Source organism: Rhinopithecus roxellana, chromosome 5, assembly GCF_007565055.1.
Source record: "Rhinopithecus roxellana isolate Shanxi Qingling chromosome 5, ASM756505v1, whole genome shotgun sequence".
Classification (NCBI taxonomy): Eukaryota; Metazoa; Chordata; class Mammalia; order Primates; family Cercopithecidae; genus Rhinopithecus; species Rhinopithecus roxellana.
The window spans coordinates 153,159,323-153,178,304 of record NC_044553.1 but is presented as its reverse complement, the minus strand read 5'-3'; the positions used below and the strand labels follow the sequence as shown (position 1 = coordinate 153,178,304).

Sequence of the window (18,982 nt, the reverse complement as noted above, 5' to 3'; positions counted from 1 at the left end):
CAAATCTCACCTTCAATTGTAATAATCCCCATGAGTCATGGGAGGGACCTGGTGGGAGGTAATTGAATCATGGGGGTGGGTTTTTCTCATGCTGTTCTCATGATAGTGAATAAGTCTCATGAGACCTGACAGCGTCATAACGGGCAGTTCCCCTGCACATGCACTCTTGCCTGCCACCATGTAAGACATGCCTTTCTCCTCTTTCACCTTCCACCATGATTGTGAGGCTTCCCCAGTCATGTGGAACTGTGAGTCCATTAAACCTTTTATTTAAAAAAGTAAATTACCTGGTCTTGGGTATGTCTTTATTAGCAGCATAAGAACAGACTAATACAGTGGATACAGACAGTTACAAATATGCACTGTGTGTCTAGACTGGGCAAAAAAATCTTTAGGACACTCATTTTTCCCATTCTACTCATTAATAGGTGGCCCTAAAGCCGGCTTTGTCTGTAGGCTGCAAAAACGTGTTGCTCATACTTTTCTCAGGCTCCACACATGAATTAAGGGGCCAATGCCACTCCCCTGCCCTGCTGGCCACACCAACTTAACCTCTTTGGGGATCATGGGGGCAAGTGCGTTTAGCAACCTGCTGCTCAACATGTAGCCACCTTGCCAGTAACCTCAGCATCACTGGGACCTTGTGAGAAATATGGGACCTCAGGCCCCATCCCAGACCTGTTGAATCAAAATTTGCTTTCTAAAAAGACCCACAGGGAATTTGTGCATACAGTAAAGTTTGAGATTCATTAATTTAGCAAAATGGATAAGACTGGAAAGCAGCTCACCTGCTTTCTAGCTCAGTGAGCTGGAGCACGTCTCTGAAATTCTCTGATCCTCAGCTGCGAGAAGGATTGAATCATTAGAAGTTGCCTTTTTTTTTATATCTACAAAATACAACCCAAAATAAGCAATTTCATATGGTTCAACCAAATACTTATTTTGTTGGATTGCTGTGATAATTCATTTTAAAATGAGATAAGAGATAGAAAGCATTTGCTACATAGTGGGTGTTTGCTCAATGGCAATTACTGCCTGTGTGCAGGGAGAACAGCCTTGATCACCTTACCCCCACGGGTTCCTGTGAAAACCAAGCAAAAAAACCCAGGTATATGCAACTTTTCATTTAACTGGAGTCTATAATAGAAGCTCCCTGCTGTGTAGGCCATTCTGTTCCCTCTGAGTCACCCAGCATGTCTGAGGGGGCGTTATCCCAGTGGATTTACAATCTTCCCCAGAAAAAGCATGCTTCCCGTTTCCATGTGGAAAGTCATCACCAGGAAGGGCCGACTGAACTCAGTGCCTGGAGAGGGTGGGAGGTCAAGGTCTGGGTGAGGCCTGGGGGTGAACTGAATGCTGGTGGCTGCAGCAGCTTCAGAGCCCTTCTCATCCAGAGTCATCATGGCCTTATGAGTGACCTGCAAGGAAAATTCTAGAATCATCAAGCCACCCCATAGGAAGGACAAACTAGGCCTTTATGTTGGGATCAATTTTCTTCTGTTCTGTTACTTAACCCCATATGTATCCATCTACTCACTTACTCAGTCAGTGTTCTTCTATCTACCCTTTAAAAAATTCACTATCCATCTACTACTCTTACATACTCCTGTCTGACTGTTGTCCGTCCATCATTGATCCATTCAACCAGCCAGCCAGCCAACCATACTCCACACCTCTCAACCATCTACTTACCTCTGCATGCACCACTTACGTATTCATATACCTGTCCATGCACCACTCACTTACCCACCTGTCCATGCATCATCCATGCACCCTGCTACCCATGCATCTTTCTATCCATGATTCCAGCTATTCACTATTCACCTATTCATTCATCCAATCACCAGTCTCCCCATCTATATCCATTTTTATGGCTGGCATCTGCACTTTACTGATTGCAGTATATTTTGAATATCACACCTATCTGTCCATTCACCCATTTCTCCATCCATTCATTCATGCATTCATCCAACCACTCTTTCACCCAATCATTATTGACTTAATCTTTCATTCACTTCATTTTGCTAATTTATCCTCACTCATTCAATCACTCGTTTATTCATGAGTTTATTCCATGTGCATTTATTGAGTACCGATGCTGTGTACTCCACTGTGCTGGGGATGGTAGGGATAGAAACATGGATTTGACTGACTTTGAAAAAGCTCATCATTTGATCGGGAAGATAAGACAGGTAAAGAAAGCAAGAGTGGAAAGTTATCAGGAGAGATTTCTTTCTGCTTTGCGTGTGAGGGTGAAGGATAACAACAGGGAAACCTTCATGGAGGAGGTAACATTTGTGCAAGACCTTGAAGAATTGATATAACTTGAATATTCAGAGATGGGGGAGAACATTTTGGGTGGTTTGAAATTAAAAAGTCTGGGCTGGGCGCGGTGGCTCACGCCTGTAATCCCATCACTTTGGGAGGCCGAGACAGGCGGATCATGAGGTCAGGAGATTGAGACCATCCTGGCTAACACGGTGAAACTCCGTCTCTACTAAAAATACAAAAAAAAAAAAAAAAAAAAATTAGCCAGGCGTGGTGGCGGGCACCTGTAGTCCCAGCTACTCAGGAGGCTGAGGCAGGAGAATGGTGTGAACCCGGGGAGCGGAGCTTGCAGTGAGCCGAGATTGCACCACTGCACTCCAGCCTGGGCAACAGAGTGAGACTCCATCTCAAGAAAAAAAAAAAAGTCTGAGCCAAAGTCAGAAGGTGAAAACTGTGGGGGCATGTAGGACACCGTGAAGTTCAGTTGAGCAGGATGCTGTGTATAGTAGGAGACATAGTCTGGACAGAAGGGTGATGACTAGATCATGGAAGACTGGGAAACCTTCAGTTCCCTGAGGACCAAGCTGTTCCCCATGTTTCCTGTCAGTTCCCCCACCTTTTTTTTTTTTTTTTTTTTTTTTTAACATAACTTGTACTTTGGGTCTAAAAGCAGGAGTAATCTCCCCAGGAAGCGTCCTCTGCACTTCCAACCTGGGGACATGATTTGCATATCTGCTTTCCCTTTCCTTATTTCCCTTGGGATCCCCAGTGTCTTGACAAAGCAGGTGGCAGTCGCAGAATCAACACAAGGAAGCAAATAGCAACTTGCAAAGTTAAAAGAAATAGCGTCTCCTGTCTTTAAGGAGGTCCTGGACATCTCCCTCCAGTGTTCATCAAAAGACACTGAGAGGCCCTCTGAACACACCGACCCCAACCTACTTTAGAGATGTTCAGTCCAGGCTGCCCAGGGAAGCCTCCACCCACAGTCACTTGTGGGAGGAGCATCTCCAGTCTGTAGGTTCTAGAAATGGAAAATTTGGGGAAGTGGAAATCGAGTTCTCTGTGGAGAGACAGAAATTGGGTTGCAGTAGAGATCCTGAAACAGTTTCTCACTTTCTTCCCTGCTTGGGGTCCCTCTGCCCCACACACCCGCTCCATCCCATTCTTGGAGGGGCAGTGGGTGTGAGCTTTCTAAAAGGCATACCATCAGCAATTCACCTCAGTGTGGGAAGGGGGTTGTAACTACACTGACATGGAAGCCCTATGAGGACAGTGTTATTCTCGTGTTATAATAGCAGGTGATACGATGATGTTCCCAGGAACCCAGAGCGTGCACACCTTGCCTGTTCTGGGGATCTGTCAAGCCTTCAAAGAGCCAGTGATAGCTCTGCTATGCCATGAATAAATAATAGGAATCCCAGAGAGGGCTGGGTCAAGAAAGGGCACACCAGGATGAGGAATTTGCACACACAAAAGCCCAGGGCTGAGGAACAGCCTGGCAAGTTCAGGAAACTGCAGGGAGCTCAGTAGGTTCCAGGAATAAGCATGGGGGAGTTGGGAACACAGAAAAAAAGGCCGAGGAGGGAGAAGGCTGAGACTGGGAGAGGCCAGAGCACCAGGCTCTTCAACAGCGTGAGAGGCCAAGGGAACCCATGACAGGTCATTATGTCTGCAGCAGAGGTGGGACTTGGGACCAGCCTCCAGACTTCTGGGCCAGTGGTCTCTCCAGTCCTTCCTCCCCAGAACCCAAACTGATATCTTCAAGGAGGCAATAGCAGTGCCCTGGAGAGTGACAGAGCCCTGAGGGGGAACAATACCACAGAGGTGACAGCATCTCAGGGGGTAACTGTGTCCCTGTGGTGACAGTGCCATGACAATGTGTTCTGGGGGTGATGACGCCATGGGTGGAAGGTGATAGTGTCCTGAGGGCAATAGTGTCTTGGAGGGGTGACAATATCTGTGGGGTGACAGTGTCCTAGAAATAACCGTGCCTGGGGAATGACAGTGTTCTGGGATGTGACAGTACTCTGGGAAGGTGACAATATCCTGAGGGATGACAGTGTCTTGGAGGTGAGATGTCCTGGGTGATGTGACAGCATCTTGGTGGATAACAGTGCTCTGAGCAGGGACAGTATCCTGGAGTGACTGTGCCCTGGAGGTGACTGTCCTGGGATGATAACGCCCTTGAGGTGACTGTGCCCTGGGGACGTTTTACAGTGGCTGAGGGAGAAGGTGGGGCCCGGCCTTCCCAGGGCTCTGCTGTGTGCGGGCTACCTGGTCCTGAGCAGACTGTCCCACTTAATCAGTGTTTCGGGCAGCAGGGCATCTTCCAGCTGCTTCATCTTGCCCCCTGTTGGGGAAGATGAAGAAGGTGGTGGTGTTCCCAGCATGGTCCATCTGCAGCACAGAGCATTGCAACTCAGGGTCGTGCAGGAAGCGGTGGCTGGCCTTCTCCTTCATCATGGGCACCCACACAGCCTTGTGCTCACCTACAAAGAACTCCTTTGGGCTGGTGGCACATGAGTCAAAGGGCTTCATCCCCTCAGCTGAAGGGAAGAGCGACACAAATGTCATCCTCACAGAGAGCTGAGAACGGGCTTGGGGTCACCCTTCTGGCAGCTTGTGGGAGTGGGGAAAGCACCTTGGATGCTGAAATCTTGGAGTCCACACTCAGGAAGCCAAGCCCCACTCAATAACTCACTCCTGAGAGGTCCCTTAGTACCTGTGTGGCCCTGGGGCTGAGCCTGGAGCCTCCCTGAGCTTCTGTCCTCATTTGAAAATGATTAATACTATTAGAAACCATTACAATAGTATAATAAGATTATAATCACATAAACACAGATGCTCTCTCATCTCCTTAATCTCTCCTGGAGGTGGTTAATTTTTTTTAAAAAAAATGTATCACTGTGGCACAAGCGTCTTGAAGGTAGGTGTGGATTTGAAGGCTGGGTTCTGCCTGGCTTTGAAATCTAGGGCAAGTTACCCCACTTTGCGTCAGTTTCTCATCTATCAAGTGGACATGATAATATCTATCTTGTCGGATTGTGATGAGAATTAAAATTAAATATGCATAGAGCCGGCATGTTAATAAGAACTTCGTAGTCAATATGTGTGTGTATGTGTAACCATGCCTACAAATAAACACCATCAACAGTCATAGATGCATATTTGAGTGATGCCTCACTGGCTCAGGCAAATAAGCTTTCTTCTTTTTAAAAAATCTGTTTTCTTATCTGTAAAATGGGAACATTGATCTTAGGCATATCTGCTAAGATAAGATTGGTCTGTTTCACCCAGGTGAGAGTCAAGGGAGATTGTGGGGTACACACTTTGAGATCCACAGAGCACTATAGGAATGTGAGGACTGAGTTCACCTCCTGAGTCCTGAATGAGAACAAGGGGATAACAACAAGCGTCCCCTGCCCGCCCCCAAATGGTCACCATGGCATCATGTGTCTATTAAACTAAGTCAGGCATTGACAGCGGTGGATTTGAATGTCATGACCGTATTTTTAAACACATACAATGGTGGGGACATGCAACCTGTTCACTGTCTTGGAAAAGATTAAGGACTGTAAAAAAAATTTAGGACTCTTCCTGCTCTAATCCATGCCTCCTAAGGCCTGCCAGAGGAAGGAAATTCAGGTTCCTTAATACAGTGGTGGCTTCTAGAGTTACTCAAAGGGGAGCTTATAGTCTTCCATTAGTAGAATCACCTGTGTGAGGAAGGGAGGCGAGCTTCTTCAAACGCAAGGTCATGGGTCTTGGACTCACCCCACTGAAATCAGAATCACTTAGGATAGGTACGAGATACCTGCACTAAACAAACTCTCTAGAAAGTTCATATGCACATTAAGTTTGAAAAACTCTTCTCTAAAAACAAACTCTTCCAGTGTCATTAACATGGAGAAGGGGATGAGTTCCGTGTTACTGGAGGCATTCAAGTAGAGACATCAAGAATTCAGGGGCAGACGCTCACTGAGTGTCATCTATATCTAAGTCAGGAGGGGACACTTTCCAGCTGCTGTGAGGGGTGGGGCTCGGGTGTGGCTGGAGCCTGGGTTCTGGGATTCTGGGAAGGAGATTTGCGTTGGGCACACACACTCTTACCTCTGAGGAGCATGTGATTCACCAGAACTGCTGTGGTTTCACTGCTGAGGTCCTTCTCAAAGGCCCCGAGCTTCCCCTGGGTCTGCTTCTCTCTGTATTCGTCAATGTGTTTTTGGGCCTCCTCTAAGCTCTGGTTGGCCCTTGTGCCCAGGCCACTGAACCTGCGCTGGGCCATGGTCAAGAGGAGCCGGGGACCCTGCCCAGGGAGCCTGAGCATCAGATCCCAGAAGTCCTCCTGGATCTCCACCTCAGGCACCACAGTGAGGTTGAACCCCAGGCCCTCCAGGAGTTTGGTCCTGCTGGCCACTGGGACCCCCCGAGAAAGCATGGCCAAGGCCAGGGAGATGCTCACCAGGGAGAAGAGAATGTTCTCTCCAGGGGCATTCACAGCCAACTGTCTGTAGAGTTTGAAGGCAAAGTCTATATTGCTCACAGAGACTTTGTGGCAGGGTAGGGCAGGCCCAGGGCTGCTGTCCTGGGGGCCAGAATGGATGAGATCCGAAGCTTCTTGGTCAACCAGAGCCACACAATGAGCCCCAGCCATGAGCACAGTGACCAGCGGCCACCACCAAGGGGCTTCCATCCTCTGGGGTCCTTGGTCTGAAAGCAGCGTGGCAGAGAGGACAACCACAATGTCAATGGTAACGATGATGTGTGATATTCACAAAGTGTCTGCCCTGTGCCAGGCACCCAGCAAATACTTCAAGGCTCTCCTTGCCTCTCCTGGGGGCTCCTTCCCATCCCCTCCTCCCCACCCCACAGCTTCCTGCTCACAAACAGACATGGGGGATCTCTGGACAAAGTCAGAGCCCCTCCTCCAGAGGACCCTTCTATGAATCCTGGCTGCGCCAGATCCCAGATCTACAACCTTGGGCCATCCACTTAGCCCATCTGAGCCCCACTTCTTATCCCTGACCTTAGACTTGCAGGAAGCTTGTGAGGAAAGGAGGGCCAGGAGGTGCCTCATGGTACAGCAGGGAGTGCAGGTCCTTGCCTCTCAGGACCTTGGCTTCCACTCTGTGGGATGCTGCTAAGAATCCCCACATCACAAGGCTACAGAAATTCAAAGTGTGCACGGAGCACACTCAGCCCAGGACCCGGCACAGAGAGCCCCAGGAGTGGCAGCGGACTTGCGGCCTCCCTTCCAGTGGTCTGACTCAGCAGGCCTCCGTGGAGTATGGAATCCATTTTGGCAAGGGTCTGAGCTGGTCCTGGACCCCCACTTAGGGAACCACTGTGATCCTTTTGAGAGGAAAATCAGATGCATTCACTCCCTGCTGGAGACTTCCAACGGCCCTGTAGCAACCAAGAGAAATCCTGTGTTTCTCACCGCACCTTAGGAGGCCCTATATGACAGGGCCTTGCTAGCCCTTTCTCACCTCCTCTTTTTTTTTTTTTTTTTTTTTTTGAGACAGAGTCTTGCTCTGTCACCCAGGCTGGAATGCAGTGGCGTGATCTAGGCTCACTGCAACCTCCACCTCCCAGATTCAAGTAATTTCCTAGTAGAGACACGGTTTCCCCATATTGTCCAGGCTGGTCGAACTCCTGACCTCAGGAGATCTGCCCACCTCGGCCTCTCAAAATGTTGGGATTACAGGCGGGAGATACCGTGCCTGGCCTCTGACCTCCCTCTGATCGTCCTTTCCCTCCCTCCCTCTGCTCCAACCATCCTGGCCTTCTTGCTAGTCTAGAACTTCCCAAGCTTCTTCCCACTCAGGACCTGTGTTCTTGCCGTTGGCTGCCCGGAGCAGCCTTGCTCTCACCCCTTCCACAGCTCACTTCCTTCCTTCACTGAGTTGTCGGCTCAAAGGTCACCTCCCCAGAGAGACCCCACCTCTGCCCTTGCCACCCTCACCCTGCCTGGTTTTCCTGATGCCCATCTGGCATGATAGGACATGTTTGTCTGGTTTCTCCACTAGAAGACAAGCTCCATGAGGGCAGATTCTACTCTGTCTCATGCATGGTTCATTCCTAGTGCTCAGGGCAGAGTGCTCTCTCAACAACATTTGTTGAAAAAAACAAATCGTTCATGGGCTAACCTTTGGGGGGCCTCTTTCTAGGGCTTCAGCCTTACCTAGAGCACAGGCATTTTCCTGCCTCTCTGGGACCTAACACTGGGCCGTTCCTAGCTTTCTGTGCCACAAGTGCTTGGCCTCACATGTCCACTCTCAGCTTGGGTTAATAACTGACAGAATCGACCATCAGCACAACCCCTTGTCCTGCCTCCGATTTTCCATGGGACCTTGGGCAGCCCTGGGCCTTTCTGAACTTGAGCTTCCTCATCTGTGTAAGAAACAATCAGCTCAGCCTCAGCCTCCAGGAAAGCCTCTGTTCCCTGTGATTTACTTATTGACAGAGAACCAACCATCTCCATTTACCCATTTGCCTGGTGATCTGCTTTGGTGAATATCTTGGTTTTGCTGGTTTGCACTTTCATTGTCTTACCTTTAACCTTCATTCATTCACTCATTCATTCATTGAACAAACATAGACAAAACGTCTGCTACACGTCAGGACTTGAATTGGACGCTGGGGACACAATATGAGAGAGACACAGTGGCTCTCTTGGGGAGGCTCGGGTCCTGTGGGACAGGCAGGCAGAGATCTGCGCAGGGTGGTGTGTGCTGCATGGCCAGGCTGGTGACAAGCTGTCTCGGGTCCAGTGCTCTGTCCACGTTCGCATTCTCTAGGTGGGGTTCCATTGTGCCTTGCTGACGAGGGTGTAGTTGGAACCTAGCAACAGCAGGGCTTCCTCTGAGGGCCCACAACCACGGAGCTTTTGAGCAGAAAGGATGCCCTGGTCCAACCTAGGCCTTGGACAGACAGGAACACTGAGGCCCCGAGAGACGCTCATTCATGTACTCGCTGACTCACTCGCTGAATGAATATTCAGCAGTCAGGGCAACAGGGACTGGCAGCCAGAAGGAGCGTGCCAGTGATTGCAGGGAAATGCGGGGAGCTGATTACAGCTCAGTGAGGAAAGGACGATGGCAGTTAGAGGCGAACCGCAAAGGGTGAATGAGGAGCCTATAGGAGGCGTGGAAGGTAGAAGTTCCTGGAAGGCTTCCTGGAGGAGGTGGCACCTGAACTGAAACTGGAAGATGGAGCAAGAGAGAGGCAGGAAAGGGATTTGGGGATTTCAGCAGAGGCAAGAGCATGCTTGAGGCCGTGGAGGCAGGGTGAGTCAGCACCACTCCAGATTGTTGCCTATATGCACAGCTCCTGTTGCACACTGGGCACGTGAGTGTGTGTGTGTGTGTATGTGTAGGTGTGTGTAGCATGATGATCTAACTTGTGGCAAGTTCAACAAGTCAGCTGCAGAATTGGGGATCTAGCCCCACCCACAGCCCCCAACTCACCTGAAAGTGAATGCTTTCCGTGAGCTTTTGGAGGAGCTGGGGAGATTCGGCAGGTTTAACGGCCCTTGAAAAACTGCGTTCCTCAGGGAGGGCTGTGATGGGCTGGATTTCTGGGAATAACTCAAACTGAATAAGGCTGCCCTTGGCTCAGTGTCCACCCTTGGCAAAGACCAACAGAGGAAAACAACCTGCCCTCCATTAGGGTTATGTGGAAATCCGTGTGTGGAGAAGAAGGAGCTGCGGAACGTGGGCGGTGCCCTGGAATTGGGGCGGGTGTCCTGGAATTGGGGCGGGTGTCCTGGAATTGGGGCGGGTGCCCTGGAATTGGGGCGGGTGTCCTGGAATTGGGGCGGGTGCCCTGGAATTGGGATGGGTGTCCTGGAATTGGGGTGGGTGTCCTGGGTGCAGGTTCCACCACTTTTGTTCTGCCTGACACTCCCAGGCCTCAGTTTCTTCCCTCGCCCTCCTTACTGCTCAAGGTTGACAGGAAAGTTAAGCCTAGTGATATACACAGAGGTTCTAGCAAAAGGCTGAGCAAATTGGAGCAATGCTCCGCCCTCTCCTGGTCACATTCTTTTGCCCAACACACATTATGGACACTTAACTGTTGTGTCAGATACTGTGCTCATCACAGGAGCAGAGAGATGCCCAGGTCATAGTTCTTGCCTCCAAGGAGCTTGAGTTACGGTATTTTTAAATGTCATAATTGCTTTTTCATTCGGGCTGTAATACTTTTTAAGTTGTAATGGCTAGTTACAATGTAATGATTGCTTCTTTGGGAAAGTCGATAGAACTTTCCCCTTTCATGCAATGTGAACAGAAAAGTTAATATGTACTCAATAACTCCCCGATGCAATCCCTCCCCCCTCCCCCCTCCCCATGATATGCCCCAGTGTGTGATGTTCCCCTTCCTGAGTCCAAGTGGGTGCTGACGAGTTGATGGGTGCAGCACACCAACATGGCACAAGTATCCATATGTAACAAACCTGCATGTTATGCACATGTACCCTAGAACTTAAAGTATAATAAAAATAAAAAAAATGCTATGCATTAATATTGAATGTAAACACCAATTATGATTTTTTATAGATGAAACCGTTTAATTTTCAATGACATGGAGGCACATCTCTAATGATAACTACTTAACAATGTGAATGGTAACTAACATGTTCAAAGTAAATTAAAAAGAAAAATGCATTAATAAAAGGCAGAATTTAAATAGCAAAAAAATATATATATATATATGTACTCAATAGAAAGAGTGTTTGCAAAGCCTTAGCGAATCAAACGCTTTGTCTTTCCTGAGCTGGCTTGGAGGCAGGGATGGCACAAGATGACCTGCAGATTGAGTGCGGATAAGATTCCCAGGAGATAACGGGTCTGAGCCAGAACTAATTTTCTTCCAGCTTTGCCTGTTATTACTATATTTTTGCTCTGCTTATCCACTGTCTTGACATCAATAGCCACACGGTCACCTCTTGTTGACTTCCTAAAACCTTCAATTCTTGATGTTCACATCAGGGATGGCACCACAGGGGTCTATTATGAGATTCATTGTGTTCATTCATTCACTAATTCATTCATTCATCATGGAATGCTTACTGCATCTGAGGATGATGCATCAAGTACTGGGGAATAAGGCAAATCCTGCCCTCAAGGATTGTTTTAATGGCTTTATTGAGATATAATTTATATATTATACATTTCACCCACTCAAAGTGTGCCATTCAATATTTTTAGTATATTGACAGAATTATATAACCATCACCACAATAGAATTTTATTTATTTATTTATATTTCAATACGTTTTGGTGGAACAGGTGGTATTTGGTTACATGAATAAGTTCTTTAGTGGTGATTTCTGAGATTTGGGTGCACCCATCATCCAAGCAGTGTACACTGCGCCCTATTCGTAGTCTGTTACCCCTCACACCCCTCCCATCCTTTCCCCAGAGTCCCCAGAGTCCATTGTATCATTCTTGTGTCTTTGCGTCCTCACAGCTTAGCTCCCACTTATAAGTGAGAACATACAATGTTTGGGTTTCCATTCCTCAGTTACTTCACTTAGAACAATGGCCTCCAGTTTCCTCCTGGTTGCTGTGAATGCCATTCCTTTGTTCCTTTCATGGTTGAGTAGTATTCCACGGTATATATAGACCACAGTTTCTTTATCCACTTGTTGACTGATGGGCATTTTGGCTGCTTCCATATTTTTGCAGTTGCTAATTGTCCTGCTATAAACGTGTGTGCAGGTATCCTTTTGTATAATGACTTCTTTTCTTCTGGGTAGATACCCAAGAGTGGGATTTCTGGAGGATTCTTTTTGTTATGGAGAAATGCAAACCTATACAAAAATAGAGAGAATGGTATAATGCACCCCTATACGCCCATCAGTAGCTTCAGTTCTTTTCAACATAAGACCAATATCATTTTTTGATACCTTCCAATCTCTTTCTCCCTGTGGAATATTTCAAAGCAAATCCTATAAAATATTTCATTTTATGTACAAAAATTGGGAAAATATCTTAATTGTAATAGCATATCACACTTTTAAAAACAATAATTTCTTAATGTTATCAAGCCATTGTTTCCCTAACTGATTCCTAATCAGTTTTTCTTTGAATGTCAAGTGTCTTCTGTACTTTCTTTTATTAACATCACAGTCTTTGCATCAAGATACATAGCAATGATAGCAGATTTCTTTTTAAAGCTTAGTATTAAATAGTAAATATCTTTCCCCATTTAAATTTTGTGCTACTCTGACAAGAAAAAACAAATTAAAACTCAAGTTACTTCAAGCCTGGACACACTTCTGTGATTAGCCGGGCTGCGTAAGAGTTGGAGGCTTCATTCTTTCTGCTATTTAAGCAGATTCAGGCCCTAGAAAGATGGGACCAGGTTATACGATTGTTTTGAAAAGTCTGCTACAAAAATGGATGGCCTGTTATAAGCCAGGATACAAAGTAAGGATGGGGGTAAGGGACGTACATTTTCTTCAAGAAAAAAAGCAAATTTCTCAGTGGGACTGAAAGAACTGTAACACAGACAGAGCGGAAACACGGCCCACTGCTCACCACATTGTGCGCAACAAGGAGAGAAGAACTGATCTGTTTTGGGGAGCCCAGACCTAGGGGCTCCCCAAGCCAGGGCTGTGACACCCTCTTTGGGGCTCTTTGGTTCCTTGTGTCTCCAAGCTTTTGGGTGCCACCAGGTTCCCCTTGTCCAGATGTGGGTGCCCATAACGGAAGCCACATGTGGTACATCTGGTCCAGCCACAGCCTTGCATGGAGCCAGCACCTGTGCCAGTGCTTAGAGCTGCCCACCCCGCCACAGCAGCCAGTATGCCTGGCTGTGTGCAATGGCCAGACCCTGCGCTCACTCACTCACATACATTTTGCTGCTCTGTGCTTGGCTCGCCAAGGGTATGGTGGGCTTGCAGGGGAAGTGTCAGTACCCACACCTCCTCCTCTTCTTCCCTGGGCACTGGGCATGTTTGCTCTTCTTCAGCTTTGGTTGGGTTGGCGATTACCCATTTGCCCTTCTCTTGTAGCAGGGGTCACAGTTCAGAGTTCAACCAGTTCCATCATGTCAGTTTCCCTGTTACTGGCAGGATCCCCATTCCTGTGCCATCAAAGACCTTTTGTGAGAAGACTTCTGGTTGGTACCTCAATACCCTGCAACTTCATCTTGGGGAAAGGTTGGGGTTTCTCAGCCCCAAGGGGCAGAGATCTCCCTGTGACGGTGGAAAAACTGGGCCGGTGGGCATGAACTGGATCATGGTGCCCCACGCTACATCCCATGGCACTGCAAGTGGCCTGCGGCAGAGAGACCCTGATCCTCAGTGCCCTCCCCATGTCAGAAGAGGTGTGTGACCGTGACCCTAATTGTTTTTTTTTAATAGTTGGTTTGTTTCAATTAGGATCCAAATAAGTTCTATACATGACATTTAATCTCTCTCTCTCTCTAATTGAGGTAAAATTCACATTACCTAAAATTAACCATTGTAAAGTGTTCAATTTGGTGACATTTAGTACATTCACATGTTGTGTGACTATTACCTCCATTTGGTTTCAAAGTATTATAATCATCCCTAAAGGAGATTCCTTACCCATTGAGTAGTCATCCCCATTCTTTCTTTCCTTTAACCCCTGCCAACCGCTAATCTGCTTTCTGTGTTTGTGAATTTACCTGTTCTGGATGTTTTACATAAATGGAATCATACAATACGTGGCCTTTGTGCCTGACTTCTTTCACTTAGCATAATGTTTTCAAGGTTCATCCACATTGTAGCATTTGCCAGTGCTTCACTCCTCTCAAACAAAGCTGGGTTTATTAAACTCTCTGAGCAAGGGAGAACACCATCCTGGCAGTGCAGCAAAATCTTGAAAGAGGGTAGTTAAGGGAAATACAGCATCTCATGGGCTGGAGCTACTCTATGGTGGTTTCTGAGTGATACTTCTAAAGCGTGGCCAGGATTTGTAAACTAAGCGAGTAGTCAGTGTTCTTATCTATAAAACTCATTTTGAGTCTGTGTGGAGTCACTCTTAGAAGCATTTTCTGTGGCTTTGCCTTCGATCACATAGGTCTGAACATGCTGCTATCAATACATTCTGGACGTAGGCAGTACATGTAACAAGTCATGGTTGGGCATAGTTTACCTGTTTTGTATGTACTGGTTCAGTTTGCTTTACAAGTTGTGATTTTTGTTTCATGTTTTTATTGTGGTCAATAATTTTGCCCAGAGAGGATGTTCTGGGTATCTGGGGAGAGGACGGCCATCAGGAAAGGGCTGTTGAAATGCACAATGGTCAGTGGGGTTTTCTTTGTAGAGAATTGAAGCTTAATTCCTCTGTGCCCTTCTTGGCCACATCAATCACAGCCCTTAGTAGCACCTGTGGGCCCAAGAGGGAGTCATGCATGTTTCTGGTGTAGCAGAGGCTGTAGGCAGTGGAGCAGGGTTGTGGAACCCAGCCAGGTCTTCGACATGTGTTGTTATTATGATTCTTTGTAATCCACATAATGGTCCTCTAGAGTAGATGTTCTCCCATCATTCAAGAGCAGAGGCAGTAACAGTGATGCCAGGTAATTTGGCCAAAGTCATGTAACCAAGGTCTGAACTGGGCTTTGAAGGTTTGCTGACTTGAAAGTCACCATGGGGAGCTGTGTGGCAAGAGGAAGGGCTCAGAGAAGAAAGGAGGAGTAGACAGGAGAATCAGCTGCATGGAATTTGTGGGCATTGTTTCCCCATTTCCCAACTGGTAGATCTATGTAAAATGGATGTTGAGCAAGTGGAAGGAACCCTTTTAGCAATATATGAATCATCCCGTGTCTTCAACCTCAATGCACCATTCCCTATTCAACTTCAAAGTACCATCTTGTTTCTATCACCATCAGCTCTATCACCCATCAGCTCCTCCTATTACGGCTCCTTGATGTCCCTGGCCTGGAACATGAAAATCCCATCATTTGAATGACTCTCTGTTCAGTATTTTCAGATATACTCATTTTTCCCTATGTCAGCCACTCATGGTCTCTCTGTCCTGTCGCCAGGGGAAATTTTGGCTCCAGTAGCTACTTGCAGTCTGTCCCCTTTTTGTCTATGTCTGAACCGCCGAGTATCCCTGGAGCCACACACCTGTACAGGTTAGTGACACAGTGGTCTCCAGACCCTATGGGACCCTTATTAGTGCTTGCTAGAACATCGAGGTTTCCTGATGTGTCCTCAGTCTCTCCTCCTCCAGACTTCTGGGATTTTTGCTTCCCCATGATGGACTCAGCAGATAACATCTCTTTCTATGGCACAGGGAAAATTAGAAGCCATTTGGCAGGAGTGTCCTCACATTTTTGACAAGAAGAAATCCTGAATTCCATTCCTCCTGCCAAAATTTCCCTACTGAACTTCAGATCCATAGAGCCCATTCTCTATTGGACTTCTCTTCTTAGATGGCATCCAGGCATCTCCAACTCCACATGTCCACATCAGGATTTATATTCTTCCTGCACAAAACGTTATTCATAATCCTTAGCGCATAGAATGGCATGTGGATTTCAGTTCCCCAAGTTCCCAACTCAGCAACTTGGGTGCCATCTTTGCTTCCTTTCTGTCCCCCACACAATCAACCATGAAGTCTCCTCAATTCTGTCTAATCAATCTCTCTCCAATTAGTCTCCTTTCCTCTCTGTCCTCTCCCAATTCCTAGCGAAGCTGAAACTCTTGGTCATTCTGTTCTCTTCTTTTCACCAAGTCCACACTCAATACGCTATCCATTCTTCCCTGCTCAGCCAGGGTGGTCTTTCTAGTGAAATCTAATCAAAACGCCTCCCTGTGTATAATATTCACTGTGGCTCACCACTCTTTAAATAAACTCTGAGATCCTTAACATGGTTTCCAAGGCATGTTCTTGTTCATGTTTTTCTCTTTAGCTCCACAGATGACCATGGTTCCCTCAAACATCGGTCATCCAGACCATAGGATCTTCTTCTAGCTCCATGGCCACACCGCACTCCCTCTCCTTTTCTGCTGGTACATCTCCCTAGTGTCTCCTCCTCACTGTACAGGATTTTGCATTTGAGGACAGTTCTTCTAGGAGACCAAACTTGACCCTTCTAGTCTGGAGTTGATTCCTGCCCTCTCCAGATATCCTGTACTCCACTCCTCAGGGCTGCTGTCACGTCCATGTTCAGTTTTCTGTCTTGTTCAACAAATTGAACATTCTATGAGGGCAAATTTCAGGTCTACTTTCTTTACCTTGGAATCCCCAGGGCCAGCTCAGGGCCTGCACTTGGAGGGTTGGCAATTCGCGTGGGCTGAATGAGAGAGTAAGTAGGTGTCTTTTATTGGTGTCAGTGCCTCTCAGGCTTTGACTTCACTTCTGGTTAGTGAGGGAGGTAATAAGTCAGGACAGGGGCTGGCTTGTCCCTGCAGCTAGTGTCAGGAAGCCAGTTTAAGGGCAATAGTTAGTGATCAGCAGGTGGATGTGCCCTCAGCTCCCAGGGGAGGGAGAAGAATGAAACTAAGCCCCACACTCATAGATCTGGGGCCCAGATACTCCCTTAAGGGAGGAACTCAGTTTTCAGCCAGCAATTTCCAGACCTAAGTCACAGAAGGGAATGAACCCTGGGCTGTGGTAAGGCTCCTTAGACACCTGGACTGAGGCCAGGAGGGACTGGGGGCATGAGCTGGTCAGGTCAGAGCCTTGTCCAATGCTATGTCATCTGGCTCCAGTCAAGGGACAAGAAGCCACGCCAGACTGGATGAGTTAGTTCACATGGAAAAGATCATCTCAGGAGTTTTAAAATTGCTGTCAAAGGAATGTTCAGACTCAGGAGCAAGCATTTCAGTGACTTGCTGACTTCTTACACACGGATGCACACAGACATGCGCACCCTATCATGGTTTCCACCTTACAGTGAGAAAACTGAGAGTCAATGCGAAAACATCCTCTTCAGGGGGAAAAGTAGCTTTTATAGTTCATATGACACTTCTCACAGGTCATCTTGGACCTCCTAGGGACCCCATCTCCTCATCCTCAGTCTTCCCCAGTGATCAACTCCCTCTGCCCTCATCTGTAACCCCCAGTGCTGATCTCAAGTCCATGACGTCAACCCTTCTCTAGTCTGTACCTCCAGCCCCCTTGACTCCTGTCCTTCTGATCAGCACTTGGCCTTCTTGAAGCCCACAAGGGGGCTGGTAAGAATGGAGAAATAGTCCACCGACGGGGGATTCCACAACTGTCTGTAAAGCCTGGGACCACCAAGAATTCCTGGAGCTGGACCTCCAAGGTGCTCATCAGTGAGCCTGGCTGACCTGCTGTGACACCCTGGTCCACTCTCTGTCCCATTTTGTTCCTTTTTCTGCCCCAACCTCTGGGAAATATCACTAAGCAGGTGACTTTGCCTCCTATACTAGAAATCATCAGTCATTGGAGGAGAGGAGGTCACCGATCCTCATACCCTCACCAGCCCCCTCGCCAGGCCCTCCCTGCATTCCCATGACAGTGGAAGCCTTGACCCTCGATCCTTGCCCTTCACCTGTGCCCTCTCCATGGATGCTTCATGCAGCCTGGCTGACTGCTCATTCTGCAACTCTGAGTTGAAGGCGATGTCAAACCACCTGTGAACTGTAACCTTAGGATGGTGTTAAACCACCTGTGAATTGTAAGCTGAGGAGTCGTGCCACTCTGCAACCCTGGTTGCTTGTCACCCTGCCTCCTGAATCCTTTCTACGGTTATGCAAGCTTGCTCAGGGCTCTCACATCTATCAAGCACTGCAGCTAACTTCAGCCTAGCACTCTCTACCCACCACCCCCTCTCTCTCCTTCCCTAAAGGCCAGTCTAAACAGGCATTTGCACGCTGTCTTGCCTTCCCTCTCTCCCTCTCCTGCTCACTCTCCAGCCCACTGTGATCCTCCCTTAATTCTGCTAACATTGCATTTGTGATCCTGAGTAGTTTTAGATCACTAAATACCATGGACCCATTCATTCCATTCATTCATCATTTGTCTCTAGGTTTTCTCCCCTCTCCCCTGGATAAGTCTCTCCTCTTGGTCCTGTGGCAACAGCTTTCTCCCTGTCCTCTTATCTCCTGCCCCACGCTGGTGACTCTTCTTGGTGGGCTGTCCTTTCTTAGCCAGTCCTTGAGGTTCCCCTTTTCTTTTCACTCCATGGCACTCATTTGAGGGGACAGATACCCTCAATACTCACTTGCCCATCCCAGGGGAGGATCCTGAATGCTTCCCTCCAGCCCAGATTTCTCTCCTGACTTCAGCCTTGCTGCTTCCTGAACAAGCTCCTGGGGTGTCTCCCAGGAACCTCAGACATGGGAGGTCCAAATCTGAATGTATCGACTTCCCTTGCCAGCAAGCCCCTGCTGGATTTCCTATTCAGAGAACTGGGGATCACCCAGGGGCCCAAACCCAAATACAGTTATTCTCCCTTCCACCCCACCTGCAATCATAAATTCACATCCATTCTCCTCAAAGTCTTTCAATAGAAACATCCCTGCTCTCTCTCCCCAGCTCTGACCTATTTTGCGCCAGTTCCCACAGAGACCCCTCAATGTCCACCCCACATCCTTGTCCTGGGTTATGAATCATTTTTCTACTCAGCAGCCAGAGTACTTTTCTAGTGTGCAAAGCTGCTTCCATCACATCTGAGTTTAAACTCCCTTAAAGCTCCCAGTGGCTCTAAGGAAACACTTAGGAATCCTTGCCAGTGGCCAGCCCCTCTGCAGCCCAGCGGCTCT

General features: G+C 47.7%; 1 protein-coding gene across 1 annotated transcript; it reads right to left on the bottom strand.

Annotated features, from left to right (window-relative positions):
• Positions 1-1,208: 1,208 nt before the first annotated feature.
• On the bottom strand, positions 1,209-6,961 carry LOC104672949 (putative serpin A13). Its single transcript, XM_010376818.2, is given in 5 exon segments — positions 1,209-1,418; positions 3,208-3,328; positions 4,543-4,616; positions 4,618-4,814; positions 6,379-6,961. Coding segments are annotated over 5 exon segments (1,185 nt in total).
• Positions 6,962-18,982: the final 12,021 nt, after the last annotated feature.